A 21,442-nucleotide genomic window follows, 5' to 3' on the forward strand; every position below is an offset into this window, starting at 1 on the left:
AAGTTTTTATTTTTAGATAATATTCTATAATCTAATATAATCGTGGTGACTTTAACACGACGGTTGTGGGTTCGATCCTCACTCGGGGAATGAATCACTATTTATGAATATTTTCATTTGTTCGCTCTGGCACCAAGGTAAAAGCCGGCGATGAGTTCTGCCACTTAATGCCTTCAAATTCGACGGAAAGTGGAGAACGGACTGTATTGACACTGCTTTCACTCTGTCTATTGTACGGGATACAGCGTGAAGTTAATAAAAAAAAGGCAATATTAAAATAAAGTTTGCTGGTCAAAGCTTCATAGTATAAAACTAAATAGTAAAATTTAAAACGTTTATACATTTTTACACCTACTGAATACTGACTGTGCCTATTATTTTAATACTTATATCTAACTAACACAGTTCTCCGTGAACCCACACAAAGGCGGTAATTTACTATAATCCACGTCGCAAGTAGGTACTTGTGGTTAGATATCTATTCTAGTAAATTGGTGAGCTCTGAGTGTATCAGAAAATTGTTATTAGGTCATATTGCAAATAGCAGGGTATGCAGAAAGAATCTGGGAATCTAGTGTTAAGTCAAAGTCAAAGTCAAAGTCAAAATATCTTTATTCCATAAAAATGCTTAACATTCACTTGGACATGTCATAAAAGATAAAAAAAAATGGAAAACAAAATAACCAAAAAAAATGTGCAATTTTGACTTGAAAAAAGCCCGTTCAAATGGTTGAGCTCATGAGAAGATACAGGCAAAGAAACTCATGGCCACTCTTTTTAAATGCCAACATTTGTTATAAATCACAATTAACAATTTTAACTTAGAAATAGAGCAACTCATTTCCAAACATCTTTATCGCGAACATAATCTTTAACAGAGTAATAAGCTTTTTGGCAGAGCCTGTGCTTTACCACTTTTTTAAATTTGTTCAGTGATAAATTAACCACGTCGGGTGGAAGTTTGTTATAAAAGTGTATACTTTGACCTACGAATGAGTGAGACACTTTATGGAGCCTAGAGAAGGGCACAGCAAGCTTATTTTTATTTCTTAAATTATATTGATGGAGGTCACTGTTTTTATTAAATTTATTAATATTCTTATGCACATATACTAAGTTGTCGTAAATATATTGGGAGTGTAGTGTGAGGATGTTAAAGTCTTTAAATTTATTCCTTAGTGACTCCCGTGGACCCATTTTATAGACTGCTCGGACAGCCCGTTTTTGGAGCACAAAAATGGTATCTATGTCAGCGGCACTACCCCAAAGTAATAGGCCGTAAGACATAATGCTATGAAAATAGCTGAAGTATACTAAACGCGCGGTGTCAACATCGGTCAGTTGACGAATCTTGCGGACAGCATACGCTGCCGAACTAAGTCTACCAGATAAAGTTTCTATATGCGGACCCCATTGTAACTTAGCATCTAATGTTATACCTAAGAAAACAGTTTCATTAACTACTTTAAGTTCCTTATTGTTCATCAAAACCCTGGTTTCTACTTGTTGAATATTCTTAGTAAAGAACCTGATACATTTAGTTTTACTACTATTTAAAAGCAAGTTATTGGCACTAAACCAGTGCAATATCCTAGAAAGAGCATTGTTTACATCGTCAATTTCCAATTGCTGTCTATTAACCTTAAAAACTAAAGATGTATCATCTGCAAACAACACCATTTCACAGATATCTCTCATAAGGTGAGGTAAGTCATTAATGTACAAAAGGAACAAAAACGGACCCAGAATAGAGCCTTGTGGCACCCCCAATGCTACAGGTGACCCGTGTGATAGTTTCCCGTTGACATTTACCTTTTGAATCCTATCACTTAAATAAGAAGTGAGAAGATCCAAAGCAATGCCTCTTATACCATAGTGGTGTAGCTTCCTGATAAGAGTTTTATGCTGCACACAATCAAATGCTTTGGATAAGTCACAAAACACCCCAAAGGCATCACGTGACTCCTCCCAAGCCGCGAATACACTCTCTAATAATTTGACCCCAGCATCAGATGTTGACCTTCCACGAGTGAAACCAAATTGACCTGTGTGCAGTAATTTATTTTTATTAAAATAAGTAAGAAGCTGACTGAGTATCAGCTTTTCAAAAATTTTACTAAACGTAGGTAGTACTGAAATCGGTCTGAAATTTGTGGGGTCTTGCGTACTACCTGATTTAAACAATGGAGTTATTTTACTATATTTCATCAAATCAGGAAACACTCCACAATCAATACATCTATTAAAAATTGTAACTAAATCAGGAATCAAAATATCAATTAAAGAATTTATGATATTAACTGAGACACCCCACAAGTCGGCTGTCTTTTTCATACTAATTGATTTGAAAGCTACACTAATGTCTGAATAATTTACGTGACGGAAAACGAAACCATTATAAAATTCGGGAACATTGTCTTTAATTAACGATTCTGCAATAGTGGTGGAAGAACCTAAATCGTTTGTTAGACTGACTGGGAAAGTAGAGAAAAACTTTTCAAATGCAATGGCCACTTCCAAATCGGAATCAACAATGTGACCGTCAATACTAAGTTTAAAATTAGAATCTTTCACCCTAGTTCTCCCAGTCTCGGCATTAACAACCTTCCAAGTGGCTTCAATTTTATTATTACTATTTCTGATTTTTGTTTTAATAAATAAAGATTTAGCAATTTTGCAAACTCTTTTGAAAATTTTAGAGTAAGATTTTAAGTACTCTTTAAACTCTTCACCACTATTAAACTGTTTTTCATAATATAACATATACAGTGTCTCCCTACTCTTATAAATACCTGCTGTGGCCCAGTCTCCAAAGATAGGACTATCAGTAATTGTAATCTCTTTGGGAGTAAATATTGAATGAAATTTATTAATAAAAGAGTAAAAAAAAGAATTGTACAAAGAATTGGGAGGTAAAGTTATATCTAAAACTAGTAAATTAGTTAGTAAACTAACTCTCATACGTTCCAAACGACTAGCTGTGACAGGTACAACAGCAATTCTTTTCTTAGCCACCTGTTTTTTCTTACTATAGAATTCTACTAGCTGACCAGAGTGGTCAGAATCCAATTTATTAATAATGCTTTTGTAGCATGGAATAATGTCAGTAAATATGTTATCTATACAAGTACTAGTCGTAGGAGTTATTCTGGTTGGCTCCATAAGATACTCCATCCCCACTTTCCGCTGAATTCTGAAGACATTGCGTGTTGAGTGGCGGAACCCAACGCCGTGCTTAGCCTCGTTAGCAAAGCGACGAAATTAAATACAATATGGGAATCGAACCAACAACTTGTCGCGTTTATAATCGCACGCTTATGCTTTTCAGGACTGGCTTCAAAATAAAAAAAATATGATATCTATTTTAACGACTTTTAGCATTCTAAATAGCTTTCAGCAGTAATTATAGGCATTTTATTTACACAGGAACACTATTTACTATGTAGTTAGCTGTGTACGTACTCGTGCTTTATATCGATTGTATAGTCAAAGTTAAATTGAATGTAGTAAAAAAAAGTGTCTAGACACTATCAATTGCTCTTTAATATTGTACTACATAGAATTTTTTAAATTACTCTATGATAGATTACAATTAAGCACACAAGAAAAAAAAGTAACGTCCTTTTTATTCTTTATTCTACATTAATTTAATTAAATAAATACTGTAAACAAGATAGCTAGCTTTAAATAAATAAATAATAAGTACTCATTGCAGTATTTTTAGCTTTAATAAATAATCCACGCACACCCCTTATTTCTTTACGAATGCAAATTCCAAGGTAAAAATGTTAATAATGAAGGTTATATATCGCCAAGTTTCCGGTCCGCATTTCCATATCGCATTCAGGGCGGCGCCCTACGACGAGCTAATGGTTTAATTTATTATAAGTAATTTATACCTTTTACTTTTTTCGCTTTATAAGGTTAAAATCTACAAATTTGCATAGAAAATCCTTAAAATTTGTTAACTAGGGATAAGAGACTATTTTTTTAATAAGATTTCTATGTTTTTAAGCCAAAATTCAGCCAGAAGCCATTTTAAAATTATTATATCAATAGTCCCATACACTTTAAATTTCATAAAAATATTTATAGGTACATATACTTAGTACATCTGTAACTTATTGCTGGCGGATGGAAGATATAAGAGAAAATCTTTCAATCTTTTTGGAGATATTTATTAATGTAATAGAACAATGATTTTTAAAACTTTTGTCAGTTTGTCTGTGCGTTTGTTCAACCTAAAGTCAAAAACATTTTATTTAAAGGTCTTTTTTTGCTATTATATTTTTTCAAACTTCCCTGAATGACTGTAAACGCGTCGATTCGATTCTGAATACATGGAGAATGAATTACTTTTATTTTCATGCTCTGGAAACAAGACAAAGCGCATGGTTGAGTTCCACTTCTTAAAACAATGTTTCGAAAATTCGACGGAAAATAGGGAACGGAGCGTCCTAACACTAAGTTCCTTCTTCCTACCCTGCTATCCGGGATAATAAGTGAAAAAAGTATAAGAACCTTAAATCTTAAATCCTCTAAGTATTACTTTTGAGTTTACTTAGTCATTATAAAAAATGTCTCCCAGTACATAAAAACATAAAAAAGATTAAATTGTATTGTTTTAAAAAATTAAAGGTGCAATATAGGTTTATTAAATAAGATAAAGTTATGTTTGTGTAAAAGTAAAAGTAGCGGCGGTCTTGTTTTTTGCTTGTCAAAGATAGCTTATCTACATATTTATATAAGTAAGTATATTCCAAAAGATAATTATGGAAACTATATACAAAAGAGATCTTTTTGACATATTTTTTTGTCCGTTATTGTCCATCTCGCTATACAAACATTTTAATCTAGGGCTTAATCTTGTCTAACATTAACATAACATTGTCATTTTCGTGTTCTAGCTTGAAAGTATTAAGGAATAGCAACGAGTTTTTTAAATTTTTTACTAAATGTTTATTAAAGCCCTGAAAAACTGGGCCCAATGTTTCTCGGGAAGGGAGGAAGAGATAGGGGAAGCAAGATTTTAGGTCTTGATATGGAAATTCTGTATCCGACTACCCTCAATAATATGGACTATGCCTGTCCATGAAAAATTCAAAATTAAATTTAGAAATCATAATAAAATATAGTTAATTTTTACTTTTTAAAATATTTTACAATTTGTAAAAAGAGCGAATTATGTAATATTGTAGTAAACTAAACGTGTGAGTTGATTCGTTCCGCAGTGATATGACGTTAACGAATTCCACCACCATTGTACCACCGTCACACTTGTCACGTTAGTGTTGGCTGTGCCATGGCCGAGATCATCACAATATGGTGGAAATCGTGATATCATGAGATCTGGTTTAAACTGACATCTGAAATGATATCTCTTTAGCTCAATTTTGGTATATGAAAAAAAAAAAAATTTCAAAATCGTTTCACCCAGTCAGAAGTTATGAGATAACAAACATAAAAAAAAATAAAATAAAACACAGTCGAATTGATAACCTCCTTTTCTTACAGAAGTCGGTTAAAAACCAAATATAAACCGGTGCTATGTACTTTTATGTTATTTCATTTGAATTGTAACATTTTTCCAATATACAATATATGACGAAGTTCAAGATGAGGACGTATCTCTACTGAAGCGATAAAAGTAAATAAGGTTGTTTTTCAACATAACTTTTAAATAATTTTGGATTCTATAATATAGATATTTATATTGAAATTGAAACAAAGAATAAAGATTCACTAAGATGTTTTGACTTACCATCTTTCTCAACAAATTTAATTTTTAGTTCATTGAGTAATCTTTCTCTATTATTCTCTCTCTCCTTCACCTTTTCCCATTTGTGCGCAACATGTGAGTACCTAATGTTCCTACAATAGTTATTCACGGATTGGGCAATTACACCCAAATCAAAAATATATTTTATAACTTCCCAACGACTCCTTTTGTAATACTGTCTCTCTCTCGCGTCTAGTAACAAAAATGTCGAATTTATAAGCATTAAAAAATATTTTTCAATCAATCAGATATTGCAGGTAAAAATCTACTGATACATAATTTCTTCCCGCTGTATCCCGCACATAGCAGGGTAGGCAGAGGGAACCTAGTGTTCCGATACTCCGTTCCCCACTTTCCGACTATTTTATTGAGATTGAAATTGCAACAAGAAATGAAAATATTACCTACCGAGTAGTTTTCCGAGGGTTTCTCCGAGTGGGAATTAAACTCACAACCGTCTTATTTACAGTAGTAAAGGTGGTAATTTGTCAAAGTTTTTTGAAACTTAATATAATTTAATTTAAATCGTAGACTCATAGAATACTTCCGTATAATAATTAGCACATTTGTGTAAAATGTCCAGTCAACATGATCCCAAGTTGACATTACATGTTTTGTGTGCTTTACTTATTTTTACCTCTCAATGTTAAACTAGAAATATTGTCTGTATTTCTTTATTTGTATAAGAGTTTTTCACGATTGCTTCTATAGAGTTATTAAATCTACAGAATTTCCATTTTGTTATTTCATTTTCTTTAATTTTCTAATAATTATAAGTGGAGTTTATAAAATTAGATCTGCGTGTTTCAATTAATATTCAATTGTTTAAAACTGTGTTAAGTATACCTGCTATGATAGAAAATGTTATCTTATCTTATCGATTATTATCAATTGCTTCAGTAAATCTCTATGACCCCGATGAAGTCTGAATTAATGTTTATTAAGACAACAATAAATTAAGTTTCATAAAATTTCATAAAAATATTTTAACACAACAACATATCATATTTAGACAAAATTAACTTAAGCATCCTGCGTATTAAAATATTTTCAATTAATATTTTCAATATTTTCATAAACTAAATTAAACGTATGTAACGGAGTTAATTAATATTATCGTTAAATATAATAAAAAGGGAACTTTTTAGAAGTTATTTACGAATTGAAATTTTATACCTAATAAATAATCATCAAAGAAAAGAAAATAATTGCTAAGATACTAATATTTAATTATATAAATGATAGAGCAACATATAAATTAGGAAAGGCAATATATATATATATATATATAAAAAAAGAAAAAAAAAACTTACGTAGTGATTCAATACTTCAGATTTAAAAAATATAAGAAATTACACTAGTAGCACGATTTTCGAATAATTAATTTTCAATTATAAAAAATTAGAAGTTTTCACTCACACCCGACTGTTGCGCGCTTTTGTTGTCGTTTGATTATTCTGTGTATAATTTGAACAAGCCGCCCCAGCGTGTCAATTATGACAATGTCCGTTGGCGGGAAATTCTTTTAGCGACATCTATTGTAAATTTTTTGGCAACAAAGCGATTATAGCGCCATCTAGTGTTGAATAGTGGTTATATATTGCAGGAAATCTGGTTTACGTGCTCTTCTCATCTTTGTTTCTCTTTAAATTCTAAAAAAAAATCGATTATTTACTATTCTTAAATATCTGTTTTAAAATCGGCATCGTAATTACAATGTAAATATTATAATTTAAATATCTACTGTTTATTTTAATAAAAGTAATATTTACATTAAAAAGATAATATTTAAAAATCTTTCTGGTTTCTTTCAAATCATGATGATGATTCATCAAGCTCTCAGCTCAGAAATTCAAGTTTCCAAATGATCATTCACTGCATACATTTAAATTAATATTTAAATAAACTTAAAATTCCATGATTATATTGGTTACATTTTTATTGTAAACCAATCTTCTTTAATGATTAGACTTAAATTATTCTGGAGGCATTGCGTGTTGAGTGGCGGAAGCCAACGCCGCGCTTTGTCTCGACACCAGACTGAAGAAATAAAAATTAAATATTTCGTTTCCTTAAGTGGGGTGTGGACTTTTATGTCATTGTACAAACACATGTGATCTGACGTCTCCTTTTGGATATGTATCCAAACAAATACGTTATCACATACTCCTTTTACCTTAACTTCCGTAGCTTACGTCCAGTGGCGTAGCTAGGGCGGTGCGGTCGCACCGGGCATCAAAGTCGACGATAAATTTTTTTAAAGGTAGCCAATGTCACATTTTAGTGTCTAACGCTTGATCTACGTGAGAGTAGAAGATACGTTGAATCTGTTTTTTTTTTTAGAGGTCATCAAGTCCTAAGCCGCACCAGGCAGCAAATACCCTAGCTACGACACTGTTTACGTCATATCAGGCAGGTGTAGATTGAAAAAATAAAAGCCAAAGTGTTGTTTATTTTTTTTATTTAATACATCTATTTTTTCAAAACAAAAATATACAATATGTTTTATATGTGTAAAGGTGACTTAAATCTATATATTTTAATATACGTATCGAATTTAGTTTACTTTAAGATTACCAACTAAAGAAAATAATAATAATATAAAAAACTTATATACTTAATTTTGTGTTATAACTTATTAGGTATTTCATACGCTAAACTATAAACGTAATATGCATAAATCAAAAATAAGCTTCACGCTGTATTTCGCACACAGCAGGGTAGGCAGAGAGAACATAGTTTTAAGACACTCCATTCCCCACTTTCCGCCACTCAACACGCAATAACTCCAGAATTGCGTTTATGTCTGGATAATACGATCGAAACGAAAATATAAATTTAAGTAAATATTTCGTTTCCTCGAGTAGGGATCGAACCCACAACTACCCCAAAAATTATAAGGTAAAAATATTTTTACCACATTACATTTAGGAGAACAGCAGAAGATTTTACAGCTCGTAAACGCATCTAAATAAAAAAAAAATATAATAACAATGCTTACAGAAAGTAAAATAATTTCATTTAAATATTAGTTTCATATCTTCATTGTGACTCTTCACCAAAATCACATCTTGAGGGTGCAGCTTGTTCTTTTTTACTAGGAGATTCCTTTGTTAGATCTAGAATAAAAAGTCCACGAGTCAATTTTATGTAAAGATTCTAAAAAGGGTGGACGTTTTATGGCGTATAAGCATTGTTTTTTTTACCTTAATGCAAAAATAAAACAACTCTCTGCCTGCTATATACGCAGTGCAGGATAGGCAGAGGAAACATGCGAAATAAATATGTGCGAAGTAAATATGGAATAGTAAAAATCCTTATTGTTACTATTTTCAAATTACAAATTAAAGTAAGTTTAACTGTTAGCTACCTGGTGCGACCAAAGATGATTTAATTGCCAACGGGTCTGCCGTCGGAAGCTTTATACCTTGTTTCAAAACCATAGTTCCATCCTGAAAAAGAGAACATTTTTATTAATAGTAATAACAATATAATTTAATATTAAAATAGAGGCACAAGAATGCGAAAATGGAAATGAAATATTTAATATTTTATTTTTTTCACACTGGTAACAAATTAGAACACGACATTGATTCCGCCACTTAACACGCAAGAATTCGACGGAAGATGAAGTACGGAAGAGTTCTAAACATAGGTTCCAGGTTCGGGATACAGTATGAAGTAAAAAAAATAATAAAAAATAGGAAATCTAAACTATAGTATAGAAGCAAATGCATATATAAAACTTATATGATTTTTATTCTGTTTTGACTTTAGTATAGAGTGTAGTGTTTAGTTGTAACAACTGTTCTTTAATCTAAATAATAATAATTTCTTCTCTTTTAATGCATTTTTAATAAACAATGATCAAAAATACTTGTTTTGGATAAGATTAAACTATTCATATTTTACCTTCATTTCCACGAGGCCCTTTTTAGCCATGGCTTCAACCTCAGCTTTGGTCATCACTATCTTTTGAACTTTTACCATCTTCTTGCCGATTTGCATTTCACATAATTCTGCTGTGCCGAGTGCTGTAATTATATGACAAATATGTTCAATATTGTAATATTAAATAGAATTTACATTTAGACAATATATAGATTTATTTTAAATATTGTAATAAATGTTTAGTATATCTTATTACTTACGTCTAGCATTCATTGGCAAAGGCAAAGGTTTCACTCCTGGTGGGAGAGCTTTAATGGGTACCTGAAAAAGATTTTTTTATATGTACAATAATAAGAAAGAAAATTTTAACACTATATTCTCCACTAAATTAACCTCGAAATTGAACTGTCTTAATTTCGAATTTGAGGTAAAATTAGTTATCTCCATTTTTTCAGGTATATTCACCTATTTAAGTGATAACATAAAATCTCGTTTCATAGTTTTCCTAAGAAACAACTTTTCTTTTAGGGTATTATAAATATATAGATAAAGTATTATAAATATAGTTTTGAAAATATAGTTGTGACATAATTTATGCATAGCCCCTTAGACATCTATTTTCGAAATTTTCTATAGCCATCATTTTTATGTCATTTAGAGCTTACATTTTAATGGGAAATTTAATATGGCTATATTTTATTTACAACTAACCTTCTTCAATGTTTGCCCAGTTGGAGAGACAAGAACATCTGGTGTAGTGTGTTTTTCCTCAGAAGCAGATTTACTAGTATTCTGTAGGGAATTTTATGTTTTATATTAATATAAAATATATATTACTAATAAATTTATTTAAAAAATTTATATTAATTAACATCAGATTGCCTAATGATACTAGGCATTTATGATCTATTCTCACCTTTTCTAATGCGCTTGAATCTTGAACTGTGCTCTTGGTCTTTTCTTTCTGTGCTTCCTCATTATCTTCTTTCCTAATTTTTGTGGGCCTGTGGTAAAAAGCAAATATTAATATCTTCTCATCCAAATAACCATATTTTTTTAAATATTTAATATACAGTTTTCAAAACATTTACTGGTCTATATAAAATAGCAGGTAGTATTTTCTTTGGAAAGCCTATGTGTTCAAGAGTTCAAGAGGTTCAAGAGTTCCACTTAAAATAGTAGATCCATGACACGTTTATTATTTATTTATTTCACATAGCAAGGTATTGCTATGTGGCAATAAGGGTGAAGTTAAAAAATAAAACAACTTACACTTCCTTAGGCGGTTCTTTCCTCGGGCGTCCTCGCTTGCGGGGCGCGGGCGTCGTCGGTGAGGGCGTGGCCACGGGCGATTTTACTGGTTGAACTTTGGTTTGACTCATGCGACGACTTTTCGTACGAGTCTAAATACACCAAAATGGGTTTTTATTAGTTTGATTTGTATCTATGCGTCGAGTCCGCCACTCAGCACCAAAATGCTACGAAAATTTGGCGGAAAGAAGCGTACAGAGTGTTTGAACATTAGGCTTCTATTCTTATATGCGAGATACAACGTGAAACAATATAAAAATAACAAAGATAAGATAAAGATTCTCACTTCTAGACTTCTATCAAATTCTGTGTATTCATCATCATCCTCGCTAGTAGTTTCTTCCTCGGAGTCCATCTGTGAGCGGTCTCGTATCATTTTAGCGTAGTTCTTTATTTTAGATGGCCGCGTTGAGCGACGTACGATTTCTTCGGAGGTGCTCTTGTCGCTGCCTGAACCATTCTTGATTACACTCTGTAAATTATAAAATTATTTTGTCGTAAAGAATTTTGATTATGATTATTATTTAATAACATACTAAGAATTATATATTACTAGCGGCCCGCTCGCGGTTTCACCCGCGTGAACTATGTTATTATTAATTTCTGTCTCCATGACTACGTCTTAGTGACGTCTATCAAAATTTGAGACTCCTAGCATTTGTAGTAACGAAGTTTCATACAAACTTTCGACCCCAAAAACAACCCCTTAAAAATCAAATATTGCAAATTCCCGTCTTAGCGAGCACAAAGTTTGAGATTCCTAGCACTTGTAGTTTCTGAGATTTCGTGATGAGACCTTTCGATTTTATATATATAGATATAAATGTTTATAGATAGTTTCTTCTATGTAATTATTAAAATTTCAAAGAAAAATATTTTTATAATTATTATAAATATATGTTTGTATATGTACAGGTTTTATTTCCTCTTTTTGGTAGAAAAACAAAGCGTCTTGTCAAATCCCGTCATTCAACACGCATCAAGAATTGGGCGGAAAGTACAGAAAGGGAACAGATTGACTCTAGGTTCCTTTTGCCTAGCCTCCAGGATTCCTGTATGTGGGATACAGCGTGAAGATAAAAAATGTATAATTTAATAAAGCTATATATCATTGAAAGATAGTGAGATTGTTTTTGTTAATTACCTTAGGTGTTTCTTTCTCTTTTTCCTTATCTTCTTTAATACTAATGTTACTGCTCTTAACTTCCTTGACTTCTTTTGGTTCTTTATTTTCTTTGGTAATAATACGTTTTTCTATTTTCTTTTCTAACGCTGGTGATTTGTTTATGACTGGTAATTTTCTTTCTTCTACAGTTCTGTACAAAAATGGATTGTATAATTAATATCTTATTAATAAAAAAATATATTACTAAATCTTTGATATACTTTATTTTCGGCGTGGATGTGTGAAGCTGCAGGCGCTTATTTCTAACTGTATCAACCATTTTTATTGGCGTCTTAGTTACTTCAGTGCGGCTGTTTGTCTGGAAATAACGGATATTTTTATTAAATAAAGTTATGATTATTAAAAAAAATGCTACTTTTTTAGCTTGACCCATATCCCACATATAGCAAGGTAGACAGAAGGTACATAGCGATAAAACACTCCGGATCTCAAATTCTCCTTGATTTTCGAAACATCGCGTATTGAGTGGCAGAACTCAACACTATGGTTTATCTTGTTACCGAGGACGAGGAAATGAAAATATAAAAATAAATCATTTCCTAGTGTGAAAATTGAACCCACAACCGTCGCGTTTATAATCAGACACTGGGAGTTTTTGAATAGAATTTATGGAAGACGCATTTTTATGATATACTAGATAGCTATGTAAGAAAATTGTAACAATTATTAAATCTTACTCTTTTGAGATCCTGTAGCTCCTTCTCTAGAAGACGCAGAGATTTGTCACTAGCACCACTGTTCGTTGTTTCTACTTTGGCGACTGGCTTCTCCTCTGCGACTTTCTTCTTTTCAATAACTAATAAAAAAAGTATAAAAGCAGTGTTAAAACATTTTTTAGGGTGATAAAAACTAATTCTTGTGTAATATGGATGATATGTTAGTACCCCACACATGAATGTAAAATGAATAACTTAATTTTACCTGCATTTGTATGTATTATTTCTAGTGACTCCGTTGATAGTACTACTTTGCGCTTTACTTCTTCAGCTTTGCGAAGTATACTTGCACTCTGTAAAAATATTTAGAATAATATAAATAATCAATTATATACTTCCAATGAAAATAAAATTGTAAAAAATAAATCAATAATGTATAATTGTATTGTATGCTGTAAGAACATTAACATATTTTCAAAAACAGTAAACAATATAAGGTTTATATTTAACATTGTTGTTTACATGTTATAGAAAATATTTACCTTCAATACGATTTTATACATATTTATTACGTAGTTTCTTTTCTAACGTATAATAATTATGACTAACGTAAAGTATAAATAAAAAACTATTAATGACATTAACTCACTAAAGCCATTTAGAGTAATAAAACAACTAGTTTTACTTCACCTGACTATCATTAACTTTGGTTGCAGATTTCGCATTTTCTTTTTGTACTACAGGTTTCGATGATGACGTTGGTATTGCAGATAATGAGGTTGACGGTAATGGTTGTTGGAGTGGTTGCGAGGACGGTTGCGCTAATGATAGTGGTTCTTTTTCTTCTACAATGTTGACTGGTTTTTTCACCACCGATATAGGCTCTACTGTCGCTAATTCTGTTAAAACTGTATCAGATTCACTTTCTGTAAAGTTAAAGATTGTTTTAATTGTCTTTGAAGTTTTAATTATTACAATATAAGTGTTATAAATCACACAATAAAATTGGTACCTTCAGAATTTGTAATTTCAGGTTTGTCTTCTGAATCTTCCTTTGTGTTACTTATCTATTGAAGAAAAAAAAACATATTAGCCATTTCTTAAACATTAGCAATCTTTCTAAGAAAGACATATATTAAATTAAATTTCATTATTTTTATGTATAAGCATTTAATTAATTATTTATTGATGCAATTAGCTCATTACATTTTGGTAGTTAGATTTACCCAAATATTCTATGTAAATGCATACCAAGAATTCATCTGCTTTTTTAATTTCAATTATCATGTGATCGCCTTCTTCTTTTACTGTAAATATATAAAAATAATTATTAACACATATACTCCATTTGTTTTAACAATTATTAAAAATAAATATTCTCCAAAATATACCAGAAATCATACCATTTATCGCATTATCGTCTTCTTCATCTTCATCGCACTCCATTTCTATAGACGACTCGTCAATACATGTGGTCTCCTGTTTAGAAATATTATAATATTTTATATATCGATATCTCGTTCACAAATGAGCTGGTCAACTGCGTAAGTTTCACAAGAGACGCTTAAAATGTAATGTAATTTTTTTAGACCACTTAAAATAAATGATTGTCTTAAATATACTATCTAAGAAATGTTTTTTTTACATCATAACATCGCGCTTTTGCCTCGTTACCAGAGCGAGGAAAATGTAAATATTAAATAAATATTTAATACTCGGGGAAATGAAATCATTTCCCCGAGTGGGAATCGAACCCACCTACCGCGTTTACAGCAGGCAGTTTGCATTAAGAAATTTATTTTATAAATAATCTCTTTGAATTGCTTCTTTGTATTATTTTTTGATACTATTTTTTAACTGATAAATATAAAATACTAACACTCTGCATTTCATCCTCGTGTATTGTTGCTTGGTGAGTATCCAGTTTTTCTTTTGAAGTAAAGACTAGCTCGCAGAAATCACACATAAATTCTGTACCTAGTAAAATAAACAGGCATTTCTTTAACAAAGAGTTTATGAATATATAGTTAGTATATTTAATTAATTTATTCTTTCAGAGAGAGTCAAAGTGAATAACAGAAATTCCAAATATATGACCAAGTGATTATCATCATCATCATAAACACTCTTTAAAAATTACCATTAACATGCGACTTGATATGAGCAGTGACCGCATCGACATCCTCAAACTTCTCCTGGCACAGCGGACACGTGAGGTTCTGAGTGGCGTGGATGGCGGAGTGGTATATCAGGGCGTCTTGGGTAGTAAAGGTGTCCTCGCACTGGTCGCACCGGTACTGCTCGCCCTCGCCGAACGGCCCGCGAACGGAACGGTTGGTGTCTCTGTGCGTTTGGCGTAAGTGTCTGGAAATTGTGGAGTTTATTCATTTATTTTTTTTATTTTTTATTGTATTAATTAGGTTGTGCTCATACGAAGTTAACAATATGTTATATTCGGAATCCTAATATTTACTATACTAATAATTAAATCATGGGTCTTATTTTTTCATTTAGTTCACTGAGAAGCTTTATTATTTCTGGTGTGCCACACATGCTACAAGGTATAGTAGATCTGGATATTTGATATAATTGCTGCTTCACAAGAATGCTTGGACCCAAGCATACTTGAGAAAAGTGGCCTGAACAAACGGATAGACAGACTAGACAAACAACTAAGTGGTCTTATAACGGTTTCGTTTTTTTTTAAAGCTATAGAACTCTAATAATAATATTAAAGTCAAAATACCTTGTATAATGATGTGATTTAGCAAAGCTCTTGTCACAAAATTTGCAAGGATAAGGACGTTCACCAGCGTGTGTTCTCACATGCCGCGCCAGTTTGGAAACCGATGCAAATCCTGAAAACATAAACATATTAAATACAAAATGTCATAAACGAAGAATATAAAAGATACCACATATAATTTAGTAAAATTATATGAGATATTGTAGTTGTTAGTAAAATTATTTGCGTTCATAGCTATTTCTTGTGTATTTTTTTAGATTTACGACTCACGCTCGGGGCAATACTCGCAGCAATATGTGGCCACTTTGTTGTGTACTACATCTATATGTCTTTGCAGCGTTGACTTTTCGTGAAACCTGTTAAAGTAAACATATAATTTAGTTAATTAAAGATAAATTTAAACAAAAAAAATATTAACAATTTATATCGGACAAAATAATGGGAGTATGATAAAGAGACTAATATTAAAATCATATAAAATTATTGAAAACAAGAAAAAATAAAAATGTTTGTCGTTGGTCTTATTTAATATAAATTCAAATTCATAATATTCTTTATTAAAATACTTTTTCGCAAGCACTTTGGCATCATTACATTTGATGTAGAGCTACTCTCAGCTTGGAAGGCAGTTCTACCAGGAAGAGCAGGTAAGAACTCAAAAGTTGCTCTTTTCAATATAGATGTTAAAATTTGATTGTTTATACAGATACAAACAAACAACATACCTTAAATTTCTGAACTGGCGAATATAAAATACTAAGTTATATATTTGATATTTATGTGTATTTTAAATATCAAGTAAATCTAGCAGAAGCAGTAGCAGAGTAGTTCTTCATAATAAAACACAAATAAGTAGCCTGTATAAAACCTAAACAAACTCACTTTTTTTCGCATATGTTGCATACAAATGGGCGGTTTATACGAACATGCTTCTTTTTGTGAACTTCCAATTCTTCTATAGATAAAAATGAAGCTGGACAATTTGGACAGACTTGCTGCGGTAAGTCTGAATGTATGAGCTGAAAATGTGCATAAACTTTGAATAATTGTTGTTTTTTTTTACATAGAGATACAGAGAGAATGTAGTGTCAAGACAGTCTGTTGTCCACTTCTCGTCAAATTTTCAAGATATTGAGTTTTGTTACCAGAGTGAGGAAATAAAAATAAATAATAATATATTTAAAAAGTTATGCTTATATTTATACTACTATAAATTGACATTTTGATCTAAGATAAATAAGAATAATTGTATTTGTCAGTATGGTCGTTGATGGTTTACCCGCTTACTTCGGTGCGGAATGGCTTACCCGTGGCAGTGTTTCCAGGTCGATATGACATGGGTACTTTCAAAAAGCGCGTTTATCTCCACCATAAAAGCTGGTACACCTGTAGCTCCTCCTCTATTGTTGGACGGGTTCGTGGGTGGCGGTGATCACTTACCATCAGGTGGCCCGAACGTTCGTTTGCCTTGTCCTTTTCCATAAAAAAAAAGGATGCATTGTGATGAAACAACTTACTTTTTCATGTCTCTTAAGCAAGATGAGTCTTTTGAATTTCTTGCTACAAGCCACACATTGGAATGGTAATTCATCAGTATGACGCAGTAGATGTGTTGATAAATCATATTTTGTGAAGAATTTTCTGAAACAGTACAAGAATTGTTAAATTTATCATAGGTAACTTGCTGTAAATTTTATAACCTTAAAATTTTCAAACAATACATATGAAATAAATATACAATATACTTTGGAAAATTTATTTGTATATTTATTTCGGTTTTAGAAACATATTTTTATGTATGAGACTTATGTATGAGCTTCAAATAGAAAATAATAATGCAGAAACATATTATTTATCACAATATTTAATTTTAAGTAATAATTAAATACCATTAAAATTATCAGAGTTAAAAATTAATAATATTTTTTTTTTATTTTACTTGTAGCTAAATTATACTTACGCATCACACTGATCGCACTCCACTGTGCGTTCCCTGTGCTTCTGTGCCTTATGGAGCTCCAATAACTGTTGTAGAGGATATGTGCAATCACATTCGTCACAAGCCCAACATCCATCCTCTAAACCTTTTTCAACTGCATCTATTTCACATTGCTCTGTTTCACAAAATATATAGTAATGTGACCATTGTGGTGCATAGTACAGTATCCAACTATAAACGCGATGGCTGTGGGTTCGAATCCGTCTAAGGGGAATAATTTTTTTCATTGCCTAGCTCTGAGTAAGAAGATAATAATATCTATAAAATAGTGCAGTTTTGAAGTCTCCCACTTAATTTACAACGTATCGAAAATTGGGCGGAAAGTTAAGAATGGAGTGTCCTAGACTCTTAGCACTAAGTTCCCTCTGCTTAGTCCACTTATAAATACAGAACATTGGTATGATTATTAATGTATTTTTGTTTCACAATAATATTATCAGACAGTTATAAAAAACAATAGATCCTTACCTGTTAAAATTATAGAAAAATAAGTTTGGAATAAAGAATATTTTATCACATGCTACAAACTACAAACATTTGTACTTCAACTATACTTATAATTAAAAAAATAAAATAAAAATATATATGAATTATAATTTAGGATAATAGTCAATTGCAACATAAAATAACACCATTATATAGACACAGACACATACACCTAATAGCTATGAACACACACATTTTAATGAAATGCATACTAACTATAATATAGAAATAAAACAAATTATAAAAAAAATGTGTAAAAAAACTTAAGTAGCACACACTAATTACCTTTACCCAAAGGATCTTCCATTTCTTTGCTCTCTTTACTGGTAATAATTTTAACACAAGCGGTTTTAGTATCATCATCTGGACCATCTTCAATCTAAAAATAAATTATAATAATAGTTATAGTAAAATCATCTTTTTTTTTCAAAGTCAACAGCAATATTCAATAACTTTTTCAATGGTTTTGCATAATTAAGTGGTTTTTTTATCTAATATTTATTTGAATTCTATATTCAGATTCATGTAAGTGGGTATCGAATCCACTACCAGCTTTGTATCAAACTTGTGCCCCTGCGCTACACTTGTTTGAACATTACAGGAATTATTACAAAAAATATACTAAACATATTTTTGAAATATCAATCTAAATTCTAGCCTTATCTGCTTGTATATTATTCACATAACTATTGGAGTCACCTTTATATTGTAAACATTTCCATCTTCTTCATCACTCTCTGAGTTATCATGAGAGGAAACTTGCACAGTAGCACCTTCTATAGTTTTGACAATATCAATTTCATTCATTTTATGATATACCTAAAATGTTATATGTAACATTAGGATTATTAGGATAAATGGATTCATGTATTTGTGTATATCATTATATTGCCTTAATTTTGATTACTGTACTTTATTAAATTCCTTTAAGAATATAAAAATGACAACTTTTATTTCACATTTTGTTAAGCCTATATAATTGATTATGAATTTATAATAATATATAGAAATTGTGATTTTTTTACATTATTAAACAGTAGATATGCCTTTTAATACCACTATTTTTGCCAAATTATTTAACTTTTTTACAATGTGTCTTTACATTTAGTGGGAAATTTAAAAAAAAGTTTGTAATATTTATGATGCTTTCTTCAGATATAGTTGTTCATATTGCCCATTTTGTATTAGCATAGTATTCAAAAACTTACTTTAGAAAGGATTGAGGGCCATGTAATTATTTCCATTGGAGAGTTATGTTGAATATACTGCAAAATTGTTTGATCAGCTTGGCGTACAATTTTCTTATATTCATAGAAAAGATTCATGAAGAATTTGCAACGTTGACAAATAAATGAGGGCATTTTGTCAGAGGGAAATATCTAAAAAAAATTTAAATTAGTAAATAATTTAGGGACAAGTGATACAACTCACTAGGTGGCGTTATTCATTATGATTAAACAAATTGACAGAAGACAATTAGTGAAAAAGGTAGATCTCGAACATGCATCTATCAACATATTTATCAACATTTATATTTATTTTATACATTCATTCGTTGTTTAATTACATATTGGTCTTTGTGTAATCAATTAGACGTTAGGCGCCATTATGACATGTAGACAAAACCGAAGATTGTAGGTGGCGTCCATCATCCAGATTAATCGCTTAAAAACTTATGTAGTTGAAATATAAGAGAAAATTATATTTTCACTATTACCTCAATAGAAACACAAGACAAAATTTTCAAATGAAGATTTGGAGAATTCTTTCCTGAACGGTTTCTATCATACAAGCTCTCCAGTGTTTCATTTTGTGTTAGACAAAAGCGACACATTCTCACTATGGTTAAAGACTCTTTCCTTTTCTCCATTATGAAGAATTATTTTTTTTAACTCCGTAAAACATATATATTACACATAACCTCTCACTAATAACACTAGCATAAAAACACCTCACAAATATGTGACATTAGCGCCGCCACCGAAAAAATTGTCTAGTTTGTGGATGCGACGCTAACAATCAGCGCTCCTAGTGTCGAATAGCGACACTATTCTCTGCGAGCTTCTAAGTTACAAAATGAGTATTGACGTCACTCAACAACAGATGGCGTGGTGTACATCACCATTTCAATGATTATTGTTTGTTTTTTCTACAAGTTCATGTGTTGAAGATTGAAGTAGCCGTTTACGCGAAGCTGCAATATACAACACTTTGATTTGTTTTTTTAATTATGAGAAATTTTAATGAAGTTAATTAATAAAGAATTAATGACACAAGCTTGACTGTAAGCGCGACAGGGTGTGTTCAGGTTCCACAAGGTTATGGATTCGATTCTAACTCGAGGAAATTAAATATCTTCATTTCTTCAGCGTGGAGCTGATAAAAAAATATTTTTACCTACGTCGGTCGTAGAAGAGTTGATGGTGGAAAGTTTGCTCGCAGCGACCCCTGCTAACTTTATCAAGGAGTCTTACATTTCATCCGCCATGAGCGTCGTACAGGAGCAGTGAACAGCAACAGCAATGTGTAGATGTACTTTACGGAAAAGTATGAGAACATTTTTCAAGGTAGGTATATATAAAAAGATTGAAGACATCCCCATGCCATCCGCTTTATCCACATAAGGCGGATGGGGCACGTAGAGACCGTAGCTTTTGGTTCTCTTTTTCGCTAATACAAAAACCTCCACTGGTAATTCACATTCTATTTACCATATAGCTAAAAAGATACTTAATTAAAAATTTTAATTAAAGCATTTATTTAACTAGCTCCAAATTATTCAGAAAGTAATCTGTTCATTAAAATATATTTTTAAAGACTTTTTTCATTATTATCACTTCCAGGTAACTTAGACATTTATTGTACCTACGGATTTATATGTTTTATTTAATTTTACTGGGTTTTATCTACAGCTCCGTCCACGTGGTCAAAAGGAAATAATTAAGGCCCGTATTTATAAACCCTCTCCCTCTCCGTCTTGAGATACAGTTTTCATTCATAAATTATATATCGATGAATAAAAATGGCATACCAAGATCTTAGACTTCAGAGCTATTTAATTCCAACGAACAAAGACTTCAGTATTATAATATTAGTAGGCAACTATAGATAAAACATATATTAATTTTTATCTATGTCATTGAGTCTACGCTAACAAAGTCATGTCCATAACCCAGTATTGTACATTTGTGTCCATTTGAATGCATTTTTTAAGGTAATCTATAACAAATCTCTAATAATGATAAGGACGCGTTTCCATAGTATTTTTTTTTTGAACAAGTAAATAGGTGGTCGGGAAAAAACGAGGTTAATATAAAAAATACTGTTTAGAATAGAAAAAACTTTATTGTACACAGAAATAAAAAAAATATAGATAACAGAAAAAAAA

The 21,442-nt window shown here is 31.2% G+C and overlaps 2 protein-coding genes across 7 annotated transcripts in view; both read right to left on the reverse strand.

Moving 5' to 3' along the window:
• Nucleotides 1–7,252, reverse strand: part of Prip (aquaporin prip) — a 28,395-nt gene extending 21,143 nt beyond the window's left edge. Inside the window, exon 1 of one of the 2 annotated variants that reach the window (XM_085192822.1) lies at nucleotides 7,093–7,252. The gene's annotated coding sequence lies outside the window, so the exon portion shown is untranslated. The remainder of the gene's footprint in view (nucleotides 1–7,092) is intronic. The other variant, XM_085192823.1, reaches the window with a different exon arrangement.
• Nucleotides 7,253–8,223: 971 nt separating this feature from the next.
• On the reverse strand, nucleotides 8,224–20,042 carry LOC146534550 (uncharacterized). Of its 5 annotated transcripts, none has more exons than XM_085192825.1 (27): nucleotides 19,772–20,042; nucleotides 19,263–19,433; nucleotides 18,754–18,873; nucleotides 18,346–18,433; nucleotides 17,530–17,683; nucleotides 17,087–17,210; nucleotides 16,452–16,588; nucleotides 15,840–15,925; nucleotides 15,570–15,681; nucleotides 14,964–15,187; nucleotides 14,703–14,800; nucleotides 14,227–14,302; nucleotides 14,075–14,130; nucleotides 13,836–13,890; nucleotides 13,514–13,749; nucleotides 13,089–13,176; nucleotides 12,845–12,963; nucleotides 12,368–12,465; nucleotides 12,126–12,297; nucleotides 11,268–11,453; nucleotides 10,943–11,073; nucleotides 10,587–10,674; nucleotides 10,382–10,462; nucleotides 9,931–9,991; nucleotides 9,692–9,813; nucleotides 9,150–9,231; nucleotides 8,224–8,898 (listed from the first exon to the last, which is right to left on the reverse strand). In XM_085192825.1, the coding sequence occupies exons 1-27, from the start codon at nucleotides 19,922–19,924 to the stop codon at nucleotides 8,822–8,824; spliced, it is 3,195 nt and encodes a 1,064-aa protein (XP_085048951.1). In that variant the 5' UTR covers nucleotides 19,925–20,042; the 3' UTR covers nucleotides 8,224–8,821. The 5 variants fall into 5 exon arrangements, with proteins under 5 accessions (XP_085048951.1, XP_085048952.1, XP_085048950.1 ...); XM_085192826.1 differs by having other exon boundaries at nucleotides 17,530–17,668; nucleotides 18,340–18,433; XM_085192824.1 differs by having other exon boundaries at nucleotides 18,340–18,433.
• Nucleotides 20,043–21,442: the final 1,400 nt, after the last annotated feature.

The sequence above is a fragment of the Heliconius melpomene genome, chromosome 11 (assembly GCF_056956725.1).
Source record: "Heliconius melpomene rosina isolate 202511_hmr_F chromosome 11, ASM5695672v1, whole genome shotgun sequence".
Taxonomy (NCBI): Eukaryota; Metazoa; Arthropoda; class Insecta; order Lepidoptera; family Nymphalidae; genus Heliconius; species Heliconius melpomene.